The sequence below is a fragment of the Tiliqua scincoides genome, chromosome 1 (genome assembly GCF_035046505.1).
Source record: "Tiliqua scincoides isolate rTilSci1 chromosome 1, rTilSci1.hap2, whole genome shotgun sequence".
In the NCBI taxonomy this organism is placed as follows: Eukaryota; Metazoa; Chordata; class Lepidosauria; order Squamata; family Scincidae; genus Tiliqua; species Tiliqua scincoides.
In genome coordinates, this window is record NC_089821.1 from 204,952,039 (window position 1) to 204,974,972 (window position 22,934).

The 22,934-nt window shown below is 41.8% G+C and overlaps 1 protein-coding gene across 8 annotated transcripts in view; it reads left to right on the forward strand.

Annotated features, from left to right (window-relative positions):
• LAMA2 (laminin subunit alpha 2) overlaps window positions 1–22,934 on the forward strand; it is a 485,843-nt gene that overhangs the window by 380,702 nt on the left and 82,207 nt on the right. For 7 of the 8 annotated variants that reach the window (XM_066614516.1, XM_066614463.1, XM_066614481.1 and 4 more), the window contains 7 exons: window positions 314–400; window positions 3,794–3,987; window positions 9,717–9,859; window positions 10,709–10,807; window positions 16,905–17,016; window positions 20,061–20,217; window positions 21,025–21,235. In XM_066614516.1, coding sequence (XP_066470613.1) covers window positions 314–400; window positions 3,794–3,987; window positions 9,717–9,859; window positions 10,709–10,807; window positions 16,905–17,016; window positions 20,061–20,217; window positions 21,025–21,235 — 1,003 coding nt within the window. The remainder of the gene's footprint in view (window positions 1–313; window positions 401–3,793; window positions 3,988–9,716; window positions 9,860–10,708; window positions 10,808–16,904; window positions 17,017–20,060; window positions 20,218–21,024; window positions 21,236–22,934) is intronic. The other variant, XM_066614487.1, reaches the window with a different exon arrangement.

A 22,934-nucleotide genomic window follows, 5' to 3' on the forward strand; every position in this document is an offset into this window, starting at 1 on the left:
TGCTCATTGGGACTTACTTCTGAGTAAACATGCAGAAGATTGTGCTGTAAAAAATGAGTACATCTATTCTGAAAGAATTGCATTTCTCTTCAAATTCTGACACCATCACAAGTATCTACTTGAAGTCACCACTTACACCAGTTTTCTTTATGCTGACTTAATTGAGAACTATTAAGTTGGGTCAGAGGATCTTTGAGAAGATCATTAAAGAGCCACATATCCAACAACACTTCTTTTAAATCTCTTCTATGTAACTGACATTAATTCTGTGTTAAGTAAAGGAGAGATAACCCTGTCGTTGATTTTGTTCCAGTTTTAGTCCCTCATGCATTATGGAAGGAGCCAGTGACTACCGATGTACTGCTTGTCCACCTGGATATGAAGGACAGTACTGTGAAAGGTAAGGAAGGGTGTTGAAATTTGCAAGGTAAAGAAAGGATAAGAATGAAGGAGGTAGTGAACACAACCGTGGGAAGCCATAGTGGAAAAAAGCAAGCACAAAGCATGTTTGTATGAATATTGATATCCCACCTTTCTCCCTGAAGGGCACCCGAGATGGTTCACAATGCATAAAACTATAAAATACATTAAAACTCCATATTAAAAATCAACTTGCAGCAAAGGGGACATTTGATAATCAGTTATGTACTTTCATAAATTATGGTAATACAAGGATTACATACAGATTTACAGCATTCAGGTGTGGCTATACCTTGATTGTTATAATGTGTATGTTCCCTATTTATTTATTTAGTTGTTCCTTATGTTTCTGTCCCACCCTATCTTCAGTGGGCTTTGAATGGTTCATATGATTGTCCCCAGTTCCCTTTTATTCTCACAACAACTCTATGAGATATATTAGCATACTTGGGAGGAAGCCTTACTGGGCACAGTGAAAGATGTTCCAGTTAAAATTGACAGTGCAGCACTGTTAAGTGTTAGAACAGTTCAAAAATATGATAAGCTACCTCAGGAGCTTGGGACAGCACCTTCTTTAGTGGTCTCCAAAAGAAGACTGAACTTTTTAGGCATATATTAGGTGTAGAACAGGGAGTCTAGCAAAATCTTTGTGCCTCTGAATGTAGAACTAGATCCAGCAGGTACAAACTGCAAGAGAAGAGATTCAAATTGGATGTCAGGAAAAAATTCCTTATGGCAGGGGTGCTCAATAGGTGGATCGCGATCTACCGGTAGATCGCGAGGCAAAATGAGTAGATCGCGGAGTGCCAACCCCCCCTTCAGGTGCCTCTGGGAGGAAACGCCGGGAGTAAGGCCCATTGTACTCAATGGGGCTTACTCCCAGGTAAGTGTGGCTAGGATTGCAGCCTCACAGCCTAATCCTAGGCATGTCTACTCAGGAGTAAGTCCTGTTATACTCAGTGGAGCTCAAGGTACACCAACATACATTGTACACATAAATGTTATATGTTATGATGGCGCGAACATTGTAAAAAAAACTCTGGTAGATCTCCGGGCCTTGCTGGGTTTCAAAGTAGCTCTCGAGCCAAAAAAGTGTGAGCACCCCTGCCTTATGGTAAGGATAGTTCGGCAGTGAAGCAGATTGCAGAGGGAGGTGGTGGACTCTCCTTCACTGGGGATCTTCCAGCACAGGCTCCACAAGCACCTTTTGGAGATACTCTAGGATGATTTCAGGGGGTTGGACTAATAATAATAATAATAATACAGGTATTTATATACCGCCTTCCTTGGTCATCAGATTTCTCCTCAGACTTTAATTCAAGGCAGGCTGTTTAAATCACCATAGGGATTTTTACAATTACAGACGTTAATTCAAGGCAGGCTGTTTAAATCCCCATAGGGATTTTTACAATTAAAGAAAGGTTCTATCTTTCAAGAACCACACAACATTTCAGATGGAACTTTTGCGGTCTGTTATCACTTTCTGGCCTCCTCCCACACAGGCTGACAAGCAGTTCCTTCTGAAGAGCAGGTAGAATAACTCGGCTCAGCTTGTCAGCTGCTTCAAGGTCTCGCTGTTCACGGTGCCGGTGGCCTCGAACTAGCGACCTTCGGATGTTATCTTCAGGCAGATGGAGGCTCAACCCTCTAGACCAGACTGCCTGCCCTCCTAGATGATCTATTACACACATAATGGTTTTTATGTAATTAATTTTATGTAATTGAATTCTAATAAGAGGGAAAGATTGCATAGTTGTGTGCATGTCATTCAGTTACATTGTGAGAGCCTGCTCTTGTAAGAAGTAGTAAGTAGCAGAGCCTGTTCTAGTAAGTAGTAAGTTGGTCCCTTACCAAAGGCTGCTGAGAAAACTTCACAGTCAGGGATTTAGAGGGCAGGTCCTCTAAAGGAGGGTTGAGGTCCAGGAAACAGAGTATGGGTGTCAGTGGGTGGTTTTTACAATGGAGAGAAGTGAAAAGCGTATGCCCCAGAGATCTGTCCTGGGACCAGTGTTTTTCAACTTGTTCATCAATGACCTGGAGATAGGGATAAGCAGTGAGGTGGCCAAGTTTGCAGATGATACTAAACTTTTCCAAGTAGTGAAGACCAGAAGGGATTGTGAGGAGCTCCAGAAGGATCTCTCCAAACTGAGAGAACGGGCAGCAAAATGGCAGATGCGTTTCAATGTAGGTAAGTGTAAAGTAATGCACATTGGGGAAAATCTAAACTTCACATGTAGGCTAATGGGTTCTGAGTTGTCTGTGACAGATAAGGAGAGAGATCTTGGGGTGCTGGTGGACAGCTTGGTGAAAGTTTCAACCCAATGTATGCTGGCAGTGAAGAAGGCCAATTCCATGCTAGGGTTAATTAAAAAGGGGATTAAAAATAAAACAGTTAATATTATAATACCATTGTGCAAATGGATAGTACAACCGCACCTAGAGTATTGTTCATTTCTGGTCCCCACATCTTAAAAGGATATAGTGGAACTAGAAAAGGTGCAGAAGCTAGCTACCAAAATGATTACTAGGCTGAGGCACTTCCCTTATTAGGAAAAGCTGAAGCGCTTGAGGTTCTTCAGTCTAGAAAAGAGCACCTGAGGGGGCACATGACTGAGATATACAAAACTATGCAGGGAATCAATAGAGTAGATACAGAGTGGATGCTCTTTTCCCTCCAGAACCAGGGAACGGCCACTAAAATTGAGTGTTGGGAGAGTTAGAACAAACAAAAGGAAATATTTCTTTAACCAGTGTGTAGTTAGTCTGTGGAACTCCTGTGGCACAGGATGTGGTGATCGCATCCAGCCTTGATGCCTTTAAAAGGGGATTGGACAGATTTCTGGAGGAAAACTCCTTCACAGGTTACAAGCCATGATGGGTATGTACAGTCTGAGATTTAGCTGGTCTTTTATTTTGAGGGCTGGGTAGGAATTTTATTCTGTCATCCGAATTGGCCGTGGATTACAGTTTTTTTGCCTACCCCAGACTGGCAAGGGAGAGTAGATATATTCAGAAGGTTTCATACATTAAAAATTGGTCACTGTGTTTAATAAAGTAGCACAGGTTAAACCGTAATTGCAATCTGGTGTCTTCACTGAGGGTGTGAGCATAAATAGAATGCTAGATGCAAGGAGGTGGCAGCGAGATGCAAGTATCTTGTGGACTTGTGTGTGCTCCCTGAAGCGTCTGGTGGTACAGTGAGATAGAAGAAACTGGACTGGATGGGCCCTCAGCCTAATCCAGCTGGGCTCTTCTTATGTTCTAATTTAAGTATGTGAAGTGATCCTATGTTAATGGTTATTCCTTCCCTAAAAATCATTTTTCTCAGGAATTTTTAAAACTTAACTTTTGATTTCAATTTGTCAACCTGTAGATGTTCTCCTGGCTACACTGGAAACCCAAGAATGCCAGGAGGATCTTGTCAAGAATGTGAGTGTGATCCTTACGGTTCGCTGCCTGTTCCCTGTGATCCTGTCACTGGACAATGCACGTGCAAACCTGGTTCCACTGGCTGGAAGTGTGCAGGCTGTCAACCCCGGCATGCTCGTGAAGGCATAGCATGTGTTTGTACGTATGTTAACAGCACCCTTTGAATTTGTGGTGGTTTGTTTTGCTTTTCAAAAGTGAATCTTACTAATTTTGCCTTTCCAAATCTTCCTAAAACTAGGCCCCAGAACTCTAATATCCCAAGAACTTTCTCTAGTGCATCTTGAGCAGGTTCAGTGTTGGCTCTGAAATGTAGAAGAAGATAGATTTAAAATCACTACAATATCACAGAAAAAAACTACTCTTTCCTTTTCCATTTCTGCTGTGGTTTTCACAGCTACTTTGACAAATGATGTTGGGATGTATTGCTTTTTTATGTGCCCTCTTAATATTGAATGAGCAGCACACTACTTTGTGATTCAGATTTCCTTAGAGTCAGAAGGTTTATTTACTTTCTGGCTCTCAGAAAAACTTGACCATGCTTGTTCACACACTCCAAATAACACCCAGAGCTGGGTGATGTGAGAAGAAGTTGAAGAACGAAGTCCGTCTTCTTATAAAAGTCTAATTAATGCTAGTCAGCATTTATAGCTGTAATAGATTTATCCACTGTCACTTTAAAGATTGTTTTCTCTCTTTTTATAGCTTGAATTCTAGTTGCTCTAAATTGAAAATGTCTTTCTGCTATTTATCCTAAGCACCAGCCTTATAGTGGAGGGGCTGGGTGGGTGGGAAACAAAGATCCTTCACTTCTAATTTGCGGGGAGCTATGATGACATCACGAGATAGAGCGTACTAATTGCTGGTCACCAGCCATCTTCCTCTTAAGCCCAGCCTTAGCCTGCTGGCTGCTTGCTGCTGAGTGAATGAATCTCTGTTGTCATAGCAACTTATGGAGCAGCAAATTGCCATCAGGGGGTGTAGCATAATGGCAGCGGTTTTTTCAGATGCAGGAAGCAGCTGCCATTTCTCTGTTTTCCTAGCTTTGGAGTCCACTTACCTGTCATGGTAGGTTACTTTTGGTAGGTTACCTGTCACTTACAGGTAGTTACATAACACTTACTGTCATGGTAGGTTACTCCCTAAGTAAGCAACCTCCTAGCTGGCTCATGGCCCAGAGAACAGCTCCTTGCTCCAAGAAGACTTGAATTGGCCAAGCAAGGACCTATTTTTTTTTGGGGGGGGGGGGAAACAACAAACTGTTTGCAGCCCTTCCTGTGGGATATCATCACATTGTTGAAAACAAATAAAAACCAGACAGCACCTCAACTACTGTCACTGCAGGAATGAAACTTGAAATGGTGCTTGGAGATTGACTACCCTGAGGAAAGGAAGCCCCTGTGCTTCAGCCTATCTTCCTTCCCAATGACCTGGCTGGTCCTGCTTAAACAATCCTCTTCAGGACATCCATTACTAAATGAATTTTTTCCCAATACTCGTTAAAAGTATTGGAAAAGGAGTCTAAATAAAGCAGTGTCGTATAGCAGAAGCTCCTTTTTTCCAACTGCTCTCTACCAACCCTGCTAAAACAGGAATAGAGGCTGTTTCAAGGTTTCAAGAAAGGTTTCAAAGGAAAATATTTTACTTACAATTCACAAGCATGTACATCTCTGTTAGCTGTACAAGTCCTGGACTTAGAACATGGAATCCTAGAGCTATTCTGTATCCATGGGTCTGTGAGACCTCATGGTATGATAGACACCATGTGGCTGGTCATAACTCATTTAGAGAGGTGTGCATCCACTATATTAATTTTGTTAGCAGTTTTACTGCAGTTTGGAAGATCAGGAGGAAAGATGGGTGGAAGGAAGCCATGTAGGAGCATCCTACCCCACAGGTTAAAAAATAAAGTAAAGGTCTATGTCTGCCTCTATCTGCCTACTAGCATCTTGCAGACAGCATTGTACCTACTTTCCACCAAAAACACCATCTTACTTATGGCCCAATTCTATCCATGTGGTATGCTAGTGGACCCCGAGGTCTGTCATCATGGCATCCTTTCTACTGGCCTGCAGAGTGCTGCTGCCAGTAGAAGGCGTGGAAGGACTTGTGCCACCAGAATGCAGGGCAGACTGGCCACTGGCATGGTTTTGCTGGTGCTGGGGGTGGATAGGGGCGGGATAGACATGAAAGTGGGCCCTTCCATGGCACAAGATCCTGACCTATGCCCCTAGAAGCTCTAGCTGCAAAGCTACTCCTGATTACCTCAACTATATTCAATGTATGTTGGGAGAACCTTCTCAAGAACATGAGTGTAAATCAGTCTTCTGCTACGTTTGAATTCAGGCCTTAGAAAGAACTTTATTTTGAAAATAGATGAATATGCACCAAACCGATATATTTTAAGACTTGATTTAGTTTACAGTTTTGTTTTTTAAAATATGCTTTTACAAGTGTACTTTTTGGTGGGGCATTTCACTTTAAGGTAGGTATGTGTAGTCAAAGAAAATCTGTGGTGAAAACTGTAACTGCAGTACTTTCTACTAACTACTAACTGAAGTATTGCATGATTTTTCTTTTTTCATGTGTGTACAACAGTAATGATCTGAATATAATGCTACTTTTGTGAGTACTTTGAACTGTTTATGCTGATAGTTTTATAGAACACACCATGCACACATTTAGTCATTTATAAATTATATGATAATCATCTTGAAACATTTTCTGTTGCTCCGGTACATTCTAGTAATGTATTTGAGGAACATAGCTCTGACTTATTTTACTAAACTATGGACCCAGTTGGATGTATTTTCTCTTTTCAGCCCAAGTAAAAGGTGTTAATTCAAGCTGCATAGACACAATTCACATAACAGGCAACTGTTGTCTGTTCATTCAGTATTTTTTGTGTCTTTATACCCAATTTGCATTATTTCCGGCATGCTGAACTAAGTTGGTTTCATTTGCATCCCATTTTGTGATATTTATTGCTAACTGTTTTCAAAAATGTTGAGGTTAACTAGAAATAGGTTACTTAAATAAAGTCCTGCATGTCGGTGTTAAATTGGGAAATCCATCAGTATGCTACTGTCTTCTGGTTTAGCACAATAAAAGAGTCTAGCTGTTTCAGAGAAAACTGTATTTTGCTATTTATCTGATTTACAGTTTCTAAAGGCTTGCCTGACAAATCTGTATGACTCCTTGACCACCTAGAATAGATGTTGGTATAGAAAATACACAGCTCACTGTAGAGCCAATACGTTATTTATGGAAATGTGGTTTCTCTTGTGATCCGTGCACAATGAGAAGGCTTTGGCTACTAATAGGTTTTTCTGACATACATGCATAAAGTAGAAAATATAGCCCCCATACTAGAGCAATTACAGTGCACTTCAGTTCAGGCAACAAATTAGTGGGAGGACTGAATGGACTAGAAAGGCAACAAGAATTTAGTGAGTAAAGGGAAGTAACCGAAAATAACATCTCAGTGCCTCCTTGTGCAACTTGACAATTGCCTTCTCACAGCACTAAATCAATTTGCCTCCTTTCCAATGATTTGCTTTACTGTTGGTTCTATTTCTTCTATTTAAACTTCATGCTGACTGAAACAGCATCATTCCTGATTTTTATAATGAGGAAAGTTTCACATGAATTTGGCTGAATATCAGAAAGTATAGGAGGGGATGAACATTATGCATCTCTCCAGTCTCTTGCTGCCTTAGGCCTAAGGAAGCATGCTTCCATGCATGTAACCCTAGCTGGTTGGGAAAATGTGCAAATAAATGAGTACTGTATGAATGATGCTGTAGCTCAGTGGTTCCCAAACTGGTGGGTCGTGACTCACCAGGGGAACCAGAAGTAGGGCATTGCCCTTAAGCGGAGTGGCCCTGCTCCAATGGCAGCAACAGTGCTGCAGAAATTGCAGTGCTGCTTCTACCAAGGGGCTATTTTACTTACCTGGGGGGCAGCACTGGCCTCCTGCAGGATCCTAGAGACTCACAGCTCCCTCTGATCTTCTCTGCATCTTGTGTACAAAGCCCTTATCTCTGTTCTAAAGCTACTTCTGGTTTTCAGGGAAAACAGGACATAGCTTTAGATCAGAGATAAAGGCTGTTTACAGCAGCCTCAGAGGAGATCAGAAGGGGCTGCAAGCCTCCAGGACCCTGCAGGAGGCCAACGGTCCCCCCTCCCGTCAGTAAAATAGCCCCTTGGCTGTGGCAGCACTGCAATCTCTGCAGCACTGTCACTGCTCCCCCCCCCCGCCGTCCATGGAAACACCTGGTTCCCAACTCCCCTATCAGACTTTGGGAACCCACTACTCTAGTTCAATCCATCAACAAAAGCTGAATGTGCCTAGCCATATAAAAGCTGCACTTGTGCCAGTCATTGTTTAGGAGGGGCTGCATTTAATCACATGGCACATGTGTGTATGGCAAACTTCCAGCAGTCTGTTGGTGACAACATTGCTCAAGGAGCGAAAGGAGATTTTGCATCATAGTTGGAACTGTAATCATTAGTCATTGTCCTAAACAAGATAAAATTCAAATCAGGCACCTTTGTTAAACCCATTTCTGCCCAGCCCACTGGTGTACACAATTGATCCCTGTTGTGTGGATGGAACATTGGGCAGTAATGGCTTTAAAAAACAATGAAGTATGTCTGTCACTAGCAATATAATTTAGTAATATGGTTTATTTTCCATTGCATAGTTTCTATAGCATCCAAGATGTCTCTGTCTTGAGGGTTCAGGAAATAACCCTGCAAAGACTCATGAAGGGCTTCATTTGGTGGTGGGATGAATGAACATATGAAAATGCTTTAAAAGCATAATCAATAGTAATACTTAATACTTAACATTTGTATCACTGTTTTCTAAATGCTTGAAGTACGTGGTATACATGATCTCAGTAAAAGTAGAATAACGATGTAAGCTTGACTTGTACAATTATTCCTATTATTCCTATTATTCCTATGAATTATTATTCCTATTATTCCTATGAATTATTCCTACTCCAGTCTCAAACTGGAGACTGCTGCGTTCCAGGAATGCCTTTACTGGAGCGACCATTTCTTACCATTCCGGCACACCACAGCTCTCCATGTCCCCAGATCAGGATAACACAATGCTCTGGGCACTCGCATCTAAGGTGCAATGCCCCAGCGGGCATTGTGCCTGGATTTCCAGAGTGTTGCCCAGAGTTGTCTCAATCTGGGGACATGGAGAGCCATGGTACACTGGACAGTAAGTGCTGGTCATGGGGAGGAAGGATTCACCCAAATCCCAGATCTGACCTATGGGCTAAGGTTTGGAGGAAGTTGCTATAAAAGATGGGAGCTATGACTGCTGCCCTTCAGCCCCATTCATTTACCAAATCCAATGTTTAAAAAAACTTCAGTACGACATTATCTTCTAGTTACTTGGGCTGCCAGAATGCCTTAAAACATGTTATAAAAGAGAAATATTTTCTATAGGCTGACTTGTCTAAGTTCAGTAGTGCTCTTGCTACTTCTCTTCCTTGCCTGCTTTCTCCTGTCTCAGAAAACTTCCTGTGCCCACAAAAAAGCTACTCCTGAGAGTCAGGAGGTGGGAAAGATAAAGAGCGCAAACGCCACTGCACTCCTTGTTTTATGTCACATTCCCCTGTTATCAAGTTGTTGACAATTAGATGTTCATATATCCCATCTGCTACTAACATCTTTGTTTTCCTCCTTTTATTGTACTGTAGCAGTTAAAGGCACAAGTTATTGGAGTTTAGTGGCCTTGTGTTTTGGAGAATTTTATGTGCACGGTAAAATATTTCTGAGCTGAAATGCCAAGCATCTGCCTCAAATATTTAGCAGGAATAAATATTCTTTATTGTCCTGTCCTACAGTTTGTGATGATGACTGTACTGGAATCCTTCTCCGTGATTTGGATCAGTTAGACCAGATGGCTTTGAGTGTCAATCTCAGTGGCCCACTTCATCCACCATATAAAATGCTTTATTCTTTTGAAAATACAACTCAGGAATTAAAGGTAAACTCAGTGGCATACATTTTGTCAGCATGTATAGTTTATCAGCTTAGATCTGATAAAAAGATAGACAAATTGTTTAGTTACCTCAAACTTGCCACAGTGATTAAAAAGTTATTACAATAAATTATTGGGATGAGTGAACTATGTAGTGATAATTGATGTTTGTTCTCCTGGATGGAAGCAAATGGATTATACAAATAGGTAAGATATGTACAGTTAATGTAAAACAGTGACCCTAGTGTTCAATGAAGTGAGGCCCAATCCTATCCAATTTTCCACTGCCAGTGCTGCTGTAGCAATGGGGTATCCATCGCATCCTGTGGTGGGGAGACAGTCGCAGAGGCTTCCTCAGGGTATGGGAACATTTGTTCCCTTATCTTGGGGCTGCATTGCGGTTGCACCGGTGTTGGAAAGTTGGATTGGGCCCTAAGGCAGCTACAATAAAGCAAGGCAGCTACCTTTCACATTAAGGCAGTGGTTCCCAAACTTTTTCAACTGGTGGCTTCCGTGACCTACTGAGCCATAAGCCGCAGCTTCCCATGATGGCTACAATCCTGTAGATCGTATAGGGCAGCAGGTTTTTCACAAGGATTCTGCCCCCCCCCGGGTGGTTTCCATGGCTCCCTGGGGAGCCATGGTTCACAGCTTTGGAACCACTGCATTAAGAGTTCTGGGTATACCATAAAACATGCATATGTTAACAAAACAGTTTTGCGTTTCATTAGTATGTAGTGACAGTAACAAATGATCAACTGAAGTTTCATTCATCAGTGTGAGAAAATGTTAATATTGCCTCTCACCATCACTCCCGAAATTCATAATGTAAAATATTTGACTGTCTTCTCGCAGCATTTACTGTCACCCCAGCGAGCACCAGAGAGACTCATTCAGTTGGCGCAGAAGAACTTGGATACCCTTGTGACAGAGATGGATGAACTTCTAACAAGGGTGAGTCCAATGGCTAAAGGAGTATATCTTGCATTCAGAGTGAAAAACCATGTTTTGGGACCCATTGCTATGAGCCAGAGCAGTGCAGTTGCCACTTCAGCAAGCTTGTAAATTAATAGTAAAAGTAAACAACAAAAAAATCACACAACCTGATGCTGACTGATCATGCTCAGTAGCCCATAGGAGCCATGGAATGTTATGTGTTATGGAAAAAAAGCAGCCACTGGTCAGGGGGCAAGGAAATGTTGGCAGAGGAAATTGGCCTGCTTGAGCCATTTCAGCATTAGGTTTGGGGGGATGTAACGTTTTGTTGTAGATCACACTTGTGTCTGTAGAAAGGAAATCATACATAATGGGCTGATTATGTGGCTACTTCCCAGTGCTCACATTAGTGTGACCTACTTTCAAGGGTAATGAAATGTTACACCCTTGTCATTTAAGAGTGGGTCTTTACTGACAAAAATAACACTTTCTGAAATTGAATTCATCTTACTTAATTAATTTCTCCTTGTTATTTTTTTAACAAACACGAAGTTGGACAGAGACCTTAAAAGATTTGGGGCCCAATCCTATGGTCTGCCGCCATCCCTGCCCCCTCATGGACCTAAACACCCACTGTCCTGCCTTCCCTCTGCCCAGATTCTTGCAGAATCACTTTTGATTGCAGGGCTTTTGAAAGATGTGTTACCATACAGGCTGACCCACATAGATGCATTGGGCTCAATCATTCCTAGATCCTGTAAACATTAACTTCTGTGTTTGAGATCTTAGCTGCAAAATCCTATTTGAAAGATAGAATCGAGGAAAGAAAAAAAATGGTTAGCTCTTCTGCCTTTTATTATAAAATAATAAAGAAGATCTTGTCCTTTCTGTTACTGGGTTTGATAATACAGGTGCAGCCTATTTATCTACAGATTTTTTATCTTCAGATTTGTCTCAATGCGAGTGGGGTGGGGGTACTGAAAGTCACACACACCTTTGCCTCCTTTACCCTGCGCTGGCATCACTCAGTTTCCAGGCAGCCCAAAACACTGCAAAAAGGCTCTGCGGCGAACCAGGCAGGGAATAGCCCTGGAGCCATGGAAGAAGCTCCCCTTGCAAAGGAACAGTAACATTCCTGGAGCCCCTGAGCCAGCCAAGGCTGAAGAGGGGGCAGAAGGGATCTCTGTAGCCAGAACACATGCAGCAAGGTGGAGCTCTCTCTCTCTCTCTCTCTCACACACACACACACACACACACACACACACAGGGGCAGGTGTGGTAGAAACAGAGGGGTTTGCTTTAAAAAACCCAGGGAGTGTTTGCTGAATTCCCCCCCCCCATGGTGCAGGCAATCACAACACAAGCAAGCCTTCCCACCAAGCAAAGCATGAGATTTAGCCTACAATCCTCTCCACACTTTCCTGGGAGTAAGCCCCATTGACTGGAATGGGGTTTACTTCTGAATAGAAACGCATAGGGCTGGACTCTTAAAAGCTCAGCATTCCAACTGTGAAAGAAGCTGGGCAGCTAGCAACGGGGAGGGCTCAGGAGGGGGAGGCAGGAGGGGGAGGAGAGGGGATTACTTTTAAAAAATCCCCTGCTAACTGAGTAAGAGGCACTTTTTCAAGTGGGTGCTCCTCTTTTATTTAGCAGGGGGAGAGTAACTGGCCCTCCTCACCCCAGCAGTGTCTTTTCTAGTGGCTGTCTGCTGGTGTTCTTTTGCATCTTTTTAGATTGTGAGCCCTTTTGGGACAAGAAACCATTCGTTATTTGATTTTTCTCTGTAAACCGCTTTGTGAACTTTTTGATGAAAAGCGGTATATAAATACAGTTAAAAATAATTAATAATAAAAACCCAGGGAGTGTTTGCCGAATTCCCCCCCCCCCAGATGATGCAGGCTCTCCTGCTCCAGCAAGCCTTCCCAAGCAAGCCTTGGAGAGACAGGTGAGGGTGAGCAGAGAGCCGGACTACAAGTCCCAGAATGCAGAGGAGCTTCCATGATGGTGGCCAGGGAGGGCTGCAGGAGCAACAGCAGCGAAGAGGAGGAGGAGAACCTGCAGCGCTGTTGGGAGGCCGACTGGGACACAGAGGACGAGGCTTCCCAAGCAAGCTCACCATTCCAACTGTGAAAGAAGCAGGACAGCTGGCAACAGGAGGGCTGAGTACGGAGGGGAGGGGATTGAGTTAGTTTCCTTCCATCCGTAAGTGTCAGGCTGCAGCCTCTTTGCGTAACTCTATGGAATTCAGCACAGTGCGTTTTTTGTTAATCGCGCCGAGTCACAGAACAGAGCTAATGCAAATAAATAGGCTCCACCTGTAGGCTGATTCAGCCTCCCTCCCATTTGTGATACACCTGCTTGCTACTTGAACTAGCAAGGGAATGCCTAGCAACTTTCAGTTCTACTCATTGGTACATGCCCCAGCTTTCCATTTCAAGTGGCCTCCTCTGTCCAAACATGATGAGGAATATTTTGGGGAACTAGTATAAGACTAGGGGCCCAATCCTATCCTAGTTTCCTGTGCCAGTGCAGATATACCAATAGCGTATGAGCTGCATCCTGTGTTGAGGGGCAGTCACTGAGAACTCCTCATAGAAAGGGAATGTTTGTTCATCAGCACTGGAAAGTTGGATGTGATTGGGCCGTCAGATGATTTACAGGCCGTACCAGCTGCTTCCAGTATATCATAGGGTATATCAGGCTGATCAGAGAAATTCTTGATCACCTTCTCATACTTCCCAGTAATGACCCTTGTGTAACTTGCAAACTTATATGTGGTTCTATGTTAAAGATTATTACATGATTTTGGCTGCATTGTATCTCTTTGTTTTGGCAGGAACTCTATAAACATTCAGTAACGTAAAATGAATAATGTCAACGAAATTAACCTATCGCAGAATTTGTTACACACACATACACCCTTTGATTAAGTTATAACATATCAAAAGGCAATACAGAAAGGGTTTACTTTACTCTTTTTTTTTTGTAATACTGTTTGTTTATCCTGTAGAAGAAAAATTACTTTGGTAATCCAACAGAGGCACAGCAAGGCAAAGAAATCCTTTGTTAAAATCAACTCTTAGTTATGACTTGAAGCCAATCAAGCAAACTTCATTTAGAAGGGAGGAGAGGAAGTTTGTTATTAAAAATGCCTTTTTCTCTAGGTAGTAAAATCCTCTTGAGATGACACCTCTGTTGTTTGTTATTCCTTTTATTAGTAAAGATAAGATTTTTAAAGATTAGTAAAGATCCAATCCAAACTGTACAGAAATTGAAATTTCATTTGTTAATCAGAGAGAGAGAGGATTATATTAATATAAAGTGTGACACCTAGTGGCAAAGAAAAATGAGTTGGGGAAATTGATTTCCAAATGGTGAAGTTTTAAGTGCTTGAATTGGAAAGGTGGTGCCCTGCAGAGTATTTTATCTTTAGAATTTCTAGACAGTTTTTTGAACAGAAGACACCTCCCCAGCAGTTTATATCCGAATAAAAATGCATCTGTATAAACAACAGAATTAAAATTACAACAATAAAACAGTTAAAATGACTCCAAAAAACACTATACAGTGCCAAAGCACATATTAAACCCAACAGACACTTGAAACAAGGGAACTAATAAACCAGGCAGAACTAAAAACAAGGGAACAAGACCATTGGAGGCTTGTTGAATTGAAAGGTCCTACTATATTCCAAAAGTCCAGGGAGGAAGGGCTAGACAGATTACCTGAAGAAAAGCATTCTGTAGCTTGGTCACTGCAAAAAGGTCTTACCCTACATACGCACCAAACACAACTTCAATGGCAGAGCATGCAGCAGAGCCTCATCCAATGATCCTAACAGGTGGACAGGACCATTTTAGAGCAGGTGGTCCTTTATATAGTCTGTTGCCAAACTGTTCAAGTTGTTAAAGGTAATAACTAGGAAATTAAATTGTACCAGAAACCAAAAATGCAAATCAAATAGCAGACATCTCATCATGTTCTGAGGCTTAATAAGATTTTCCTCATTACGTTGCAGGACCAGACAAGATGACCAGCTTAGTAAATAGCTACATGATCAATGGGCATCTGTATTCACCCAGAATTACAAGGCAGGGTTACAGTGAACTATAGTTGCAATGCCATTTTATTTTCAAACTCCTATATGTTACTGGCATTGCTTAACGACTTCATGAGACAACATGAAGGAAGACAGAGAGCTTTCACTGAGTCCTTAGCATGAGAGCTGTGCTGTGGGTCCAGGTTACTTCTCCTGTCTGTATAACCTGAGATTGTGGTGTTGCAGGGATCATGGTGGCAAAGGGCTGATAATGCAACTCTCCCTGGGCAAGTGGAGTCACAGAGCAAGCCCTTCACATGCAAGGGAGGCAGTAGCCTTGCAGGTAGTCAGGCAAGGGAACCAGGCTGCCTTTGGTCCTGAGAAGAAGGAATGAGGAAGCAAGGGCAGCCCATACTGGCTTCAACAAGCTGGTAATGCTGAGGAGAAGGCAGAAGGAGAGAGAGAGAGACCGCAATGGAAGGCAGGGTTACAAAGAGTTGCTGATTGGCAAGGTGGTTTTTAGAGAGGCTGGGGAGGGAGTAATTTGTTGCAACACCAGCAGCTTAATGTTCCACACTCAGCAAGGCAGGATGCAAATGGATCAAAGAGAAGGACTAGAGAACCCATTGGAGAACAGGACTCAAGGCTCTGAAGCCAAGGGTTTTAAAAGTTTTTGCCCCATAGAATCCTATGGTATTCTTAGGTGGTGTAGCTCATTGATAGGGTCTTACACAATCTCAGTGGAGTCTGAGCTTCCATGGCTATAGCTCTAGTGTGAAAGACTAGATACAGAGAACAGAGCAGTGGTAAACATTCATCCTCCTTTGTGATAGCACAACCACTCAAAAACGAAGTTGAGTGTGTGCACAGTGTGATTCCCTGTGATTGGGTGGAGTGCAGCACAATCACAGGGAATAACACTGCGCGCGCACTCCACCCAGTTTCTGAGTGGTTGCACTATCACTGGGCAGGCAAAGCTCTTGTCTGCCACTGCTGTAGTCTCTCCCTGTGTAGAGACTAGAGCTGTGACAGCAAGAGCTCATCCTCCCCTGTGATTATACAGCCCCTCAGAGAGTGAGTGGAATTCAAAAGCAATCATAGGAGAGGGACTGCATGTCCCTGAAGGAATCCAAGGAAGTGGCTGGGGTCACAGACAATTTCATTTGCTGTCCCAGAAGGATTTAGGGCTGGAAAACTCATCTCCATTTTGGAGATGTGAAAACTATGTTACCATTAAGTATGTTGAATTGTAAACAAAATATGCTATTCTTTACTCTGTAAACAAGCTCTGTCCTAATATGGAAAACCCAATTCCAGTCTTAATTTAAGGCGTGGGAGGTAATTGCAAAGCTCAAGATCAGAAATGTGGCCTGTCTTGCCTTTTGCTCAAAGGTGTGGCCTTCCTAGCCAGAGGATCGGTAGCCTGATGCCAACAGTCCTTCTAATAGACTTGTTACTGGATGATACTGGATTGGCCCTCTGCTCTCTGGGCAGACACTCAACACAAAGTGCACTATTTCAGATGTGTGTCTCCTGCGTGCCTTGCATCAAACAGAACTGGAATAAAATATTGACCATATAATGTCATATGTATGCATTATGGTAGATGAAAAGAATAGTTCCTATCAGACCAGTTTTTCTCTCTCTAATGCTTGTAAATAGACAGATGCACTTCATTAAATGAATTAACAATACTGCGAGGTATTGACGAGAATGAAGAATGAACTCTTACTGTCTCATGATTTTAATGGGTTTTTCATTTTACTGTGGATTGTGCCCTCTGTGTTTTAAGAATGACACCTGTATCCAAAGTAAAAACAAAAAAAACTAATCTAATATTTCTTTTGTGTTCTGCTCCACTATGCTTTCCAAGAAGAAGAAAAAAATCTCTTTATTGGTAGAAGTAATAAAGCATAACTGTGTGCTTGGGAAGAGTGTGTGTCACTTCCAGTATAGCTGATCAATAATTCATTGATTGCTTTTAGCTTGAGGTGAGGTTTCCAAGTAGATGCAGGCAGGTGGAGTATGTCCTTGTCGTGTTCATTAATTACACTTTTCTTTAATCGGTAACGCCAGGCGACCAAGGTGACAGCAGATGGGGAGCAAACCGGACAGGATGCTGAGAGGACTAATGAGAGAGCGAAGAGGCTTGGACAGTTCATCAAGGGCACCCTCCAGGCTGCAGAAGGTATTAAAAAAAATGCCAGTAGCTTGTCAAGGAAAGCGAGAGGAAAACATTTTAAGAAGAAAAAAGCAAAGGTTCAAAGGTCAACCAAGCATTGTCCAAAGAGTTCATGTGACTAAAGGAATCAGTTGATCAAAGTGCTAGGCTTCAAATGTGCAAAATTAGAGAAACTTTGGCCAATTATCTACAGACTTGCTGCAATCTGCAGGGTGCAGTTTGCAGTAACTATTGGTGGATTGGCAATTATGAGCACAGAATAGCAAGAAATTGAATGTGTTCCTTCAGGAACATTCTGGTTCTTAAAGAATAGCTATTATGATTAAATAACTAATGGGCAACTTCTGCTTTGTTGTTGTTGATTTTCCATGCAGTAAAAATTTCATTTGGGAGGAAAAAAAGCCCCATGTAGTTTTAGCGTTCTGCATGGAGCATTCAGAGTACATCCTTAATTTCTCAAAATGGCTTTAAAAATACATTACCACTTGCTGTTAATGAACATCTGCTACTTAGTGTTTGCAAATGACTGCTAGCCATACGTATGCCCTGAAATCAAGCCAGCTATGCCTATGAGGAATTTGATTCTCTGAACTTCAAAGTGCAATTGAAAGCCATAACTAGAAGGTATCAAACCACATTTTCTCAAGGAGAAGGGCAAAAAGAACAGAGCACTACCTGTGAATAAGAAACAAAAAATTGCATTAATGTAAACTTGGTCATGCTTTGAACTGAGCCACTAACTTTTTAGGGATTTCATAACCTTGGCCTTTGATGCTGTCTCATCTTTTTTCAGTTCTTTTAATCTTTTTTGAATTGGGCTAATCAAAGCTGCCTGCAGTAGTCATTGGCCTTGATCCAACTGTGCGCACATACAATAGCCATTGAGGGATACTTGGAACGGTCTTCCACCAGAAGTAATTGTGCTGATTGCCTGTTCAGTGGGTGTGGAAGAGACTAAAGCCAATCAACCTTCGATCGACTGATGAACCCAATTACTGCTTTTTGAAGGAAATTTTGTGCACACTACACTGGATACTTATTAAAAAGAGAAAGATGCGGTACCTGTTTGCACGTGTTCTTTAATACATTCCAACCATTAAAAAAAAAAAAACTTTAAGGGTGCAATCCTAATACGACGTTAGGCAGGTGCAAGTCCCTTTTGCGCCACTTTTGCGCCACTCCGGAGGCAGTTAGTCCTGCATAAATCCTGCATGGGCCCCGTTGTGGGCCCCATGGAAGGTGTGTTTGCGCTGGCCAAACACTGCCAACGCAGAGGTCTGGGGAGGGAGGGGAGGAGGCGGGAGGGAGACATTCTGGGCCAGGGGGTTGGATGGCAGGTTTTCCTGGGGGCAGGCAGGGAGCAGGAGGCAGAACCAGGATCCAGCAGTTATGCCAGATCCTAGTCCTGTTCCCGGGCAATCTGGGCCAGCCCCAGGCTGCTTGGATTTGCACTACTTCCGGAAGTGGCGCAGATCTGAGTAGCCCCATTGGGGCTACAGTGGCTATCCCCAGGGTAAGGGGAAGTGATTCCTCTTGTCCCAGTTTGCACGCAAACCTTGCGCTGGGTACAGCACAGGCCTGCTGGCCTTCCTCTTCCAGTGCAAATTAGAGTTGCGCTGCACATTACATAGAATAGACTAATGCTGTGGTTTTCAAACTCTCTTTATATTTAAAGAGGATACAGTTAAATTATTTTCTTCACCTCTGGAAGCATCTGGTTAGAATTTGAAATGTTGATTTGGAAATAATATATATCTATTAATTGGATCAATGTTTCATCCTGGTGGAAATTTTTTTTAACATCGGATGTCATTAGTAAGGATCATATTTACATTCATAAAAACTGGATGTTGCTAAATTTGCATCTCCATCCTAAACTAACATTATTTCTGGTGATTTTCTCTGAAGTAGCAGCAGCTACAAAACATTTTTAAGCCTTTATTTGTTGGTACAGCAAATCTTACATTCAGGCTATCTGACATATTATTTATAATACTTATGGTTGCACCATAACCATAGAATTATTTATGTTTATTGTACACTCTTGACTTCTTATTCTTCCCCAAGAGCAGGGCTGTCCAAACCCTGACCCGTGGCCCAGATCTGGGGTTTGGAAAAAGTCCTCCCTCTGTGAGCAGTGCTTATTCTGCATTTCTGTGCCCAGATCGGCTTGAAAGAAATGCAGTGCTGTGGCAGAACTGTAAGCGCTGCTGGAGACAGGGAGAGCTTTTTTGGGACACCGTGGTTTCCAGTTTGGAGACCTCTGCTCATCAATCAGTTCTCATTAAAAAAAAAAAAATTTCAATCTACCCCCAAACAAGAATAAACAAAATAATCTAGAATTGTTCCTTTCTTCCTTAATTTTCCTAACTGATCATGCCTTGAGATAACAGCCAAGCATTCAATTTTTAAACATTTTTTCAACACACACTTTGTTTTGTGTCAATGCTCCAGATTCAGAGAGCATGTAAAACATATGCATTATTTCTCGTGCTTCAGGCTCTTGCTTTGATTTTGTGCAGAATCTTCATTTCAGCTTCAATACAGCCTACAGGCTTTATGTTGCCTATGAGTGAGGATCACATGTGCATGTGTTTATTGATACTAATGGAGACAAAATCTGCACAAAGCACGGGAGTGTTAGGCTAGCATTAAGAAAACCAGGGTACAAATCCTCACTCATTCATGCAGATCACTGGGTTTCTTAGGCCAGTTCTTATCTCTCAGGCTAACTTCGCAGACTTGTCATAAGGATAAAGAGGAAGGAACCATGTATAGTTCTTTAAGGTTCTTGGGAAAAGGTACATTATAAATGCATGAACAAATTAAAAATATATTTACAGTTTAGCTATGTCCTTTCCTTGTACCATAAACAATATGCTGGAAAATATGTTGTCTTGTTTGTTACTCATCACTGAATGAATGGCCCTTTGTATTTCAGACAAAGACATTGTAAATTGCAATCCACTTAATGAAAAGAGATTATGTGGATGTGTTAAACTTTTCCTGTTCTTTTATGTTCACTTGTGTATTTTGTCTCTTTTATACAGCTACAAATGAAACTGCTTTAAAACTGAATGAGACCCTTGGAATTCCAGACCTGGACAGAAGTCTTCAAGAATTACAGAGTGATGTTGACAAAATGATGGCAGAGCTAAGAAAGAGAAAACTGGATGTGCAAGAGGAGACAGCCCAAGATGAATTAGAGTGGGTAGTAAAGCCATAAGAACATAAAGAAAGGCTCATTTGATCAGGCCAAATGCCCAACTAGATGCCTCTGGGAAGTCCACAGGCAGGAGAGAAAGTCATACAGGTCCATCCTCTTTAATCATGCATTCGGAACCTGCAGATTGATCCAAAGTGGGTCAAAACCACAAGTCCTGACCCACACCAGGAGGTTGACCTGTAGGTGTTCTGAGGCCCGGAGAGGCCACGTGTGACCTCTCTGGTTCAGCAGGCCCCCAGAAAGCCCTAGAAACTCACTTCTGGTTTTCACGAAAATCAGAAGTGCATCTTAAGGCGTCTTGGAGGCCTTCTGAATTTCAAAGAAGTCTTATGTGCTTGTGCAAAGTGTAAGATAGCAGTGGGGCAGACCATGGGTGAGTCTGGTGAGGGAGGGAGAGCAGAGGGCAGGGAGCAGACTGGACGAGGGTGGATCTCAGTGGGAAAGGGGCACGCTGAAAACTATCCTCCACCTGACCCAGCCCCTTCCAATCTTTGAGCTTTGGCCAGCTACATAGCTGGTGAGGGTTCAAGGAGAACTATAGGCAACCAGAAGATCTACTCGAAGGTAAGTACAATTTTTTATTTACCTTTCATTGACCTTCTGGCCACCCCCACTACCATAGCATGCTATAGACTAGCGGAGGATAGACTTGGGTTGTTAGTGTATTTTATTTATGTAGTTTTGTAATAATGTATAAAGTAATCTTAGGTCCATTTTTAAATGAATATTATAAGCATGTGGAACAAAGTATTACAGGTGTCTTAACAATCATGTTTGTTGTGTTACAGAGCTGCAGAAGCCCTCCTGAAGAGAATCAAAAAGTTGTTTGGTGAACCTAGGAAGAAAACAGAGGAGCTCAAGAATGAAGTCAAAGGCAAACTGGCAGATTACCAAGAAAAAGCTGATGATGCTCTTGACTTGCTGAGAGAAGCAGCCGATAAAATTCGGGAGGCTGATAGACTATCTGCAATCAACCAAAGAAATATGACATCAGTGGATGTGAGTGTCTGATCAACAGATCTTGTAATTTAACAATATATGTAAACATTAATGCAGATGCAGACTCTGAGCTAGTAGTCTCCTCCAAACTTTGTGAAACTTTGTATGGTTGACACATTGGGTGAGTTTAAATGAAATGCTAAACCATGATTAAACCATGGTTTTGCAGCATGAACCTCCGCTTCACACTTTTTTCTTCCTCTTCATGTATGAGGAAGGAAATTAGTATCTTCTATTCTAGATTTAGAACAAACTTATGTTTTTTTGTTGTTGTTTTTTGGGTGCGTGTGTTTGTTTGTTTGCCACCAAACTCAACAAATCCCAACTGGTTCTAAACAAAGTTTGTTAACATGTCAGGACAGCAAACCAGAATTTATGACAAACATTTTCATCCAAACAGAGCATGCTATAGTTTGAGGTATGTTTTGATCCTCCTGGTTTGGGATCCCAGTTTTAGGGGGAAAGTATGGTTTACAAAAACAGTAGTGTTATCTTTGGATGCGGCAAACAATGTGCGTCACAAACTAGAAGCAGAAGCTTTTGATTTCTTCCCCTTACTGAAGAAGGGGAAAGGGTAGAAGGAAAGCGCACAAGTCAGAGGCTTACTTGTTTTTTCTCCTATTATGTCTGAGTACAATCATTAAATTCTAGTTAGGAAATAAATATGGAACTTGTTTTATTTTTAGGAACTAAAAGAAGAGGAACTTAAATTTTACGTGATTATTTTATTTATTTATTTATTTATTTGAGAGATTTATATCCCGCCTTTCCCCTGCTGAAGCAAATGCCCAAAGGCGGCTTACAAAGCTCCATGGTAGAGTACAAATGAGTTTATTACGATAATTGTTCTACAAGCAGCTTGTCAAACCCTTTTCTTCCAGATGGAATCCTTCATGGTGTGGTCATCAAATCTGGCATCAGGGCACAATCTTATGCATGCCTATTCCAAGTAAGTTCCATTGTGTTCAATGGGGCTTACTTCCAGGAAAGTGTGTATAGGATTGCAGCCTGAAACACCTGCATAGTATAATGGAGTGTAAAAAACAGACTGCCTATATGTGGCCCCAAACAGCCATTATTTTTAATTCTTTGTTTACTCTCCACAACATGAGACCAGTTAATCTTCAGTATTGGTATAGCTGCACTTTCTTCTTCTTTTGCACTCCAAATAAAGAATTAAATGGGCATATGTAAATTCAGATAATAAATCAAACTACTATATATCTTTTGTAGTTAGTAACTGGTGTAAATGATTTCCCTTGATTTAATTTTAATTGCAAAGTCTTGAAAGCACATTATACTGTACATTAACAAGCGCTTAGCCTTGACAGAAAGAGCAACGTCAACCTCAAATGAAGACAAATGTTTCATTTTCTTGTTTATGTCTCAGTCAGTTTGGTCCTAGAGGCAGTTATTAGTCCTGTGATGTTAGCTTTCATAAGATGCTTGGAGGGCTAACAGTTGTCAGATCCTTGAGGTGGATATGACTTGTGTTTCTTTTTCTTAATAGAAAGATAGAAAAGGATGAAAATGTGTTTTTCTCGTGCTCATTTTGTGTGTCCCTCCAACCAAAGTTAGGAAATTTTGTCTGTACCTCCAAATTCCAGGATACCATTGTTTTTCCTCAGCTGATAAAAATTTATTCTGTATCTGAGACACTTTCGTGAAGGTGGTTGTTTAAAAAAATACTTATACGTAC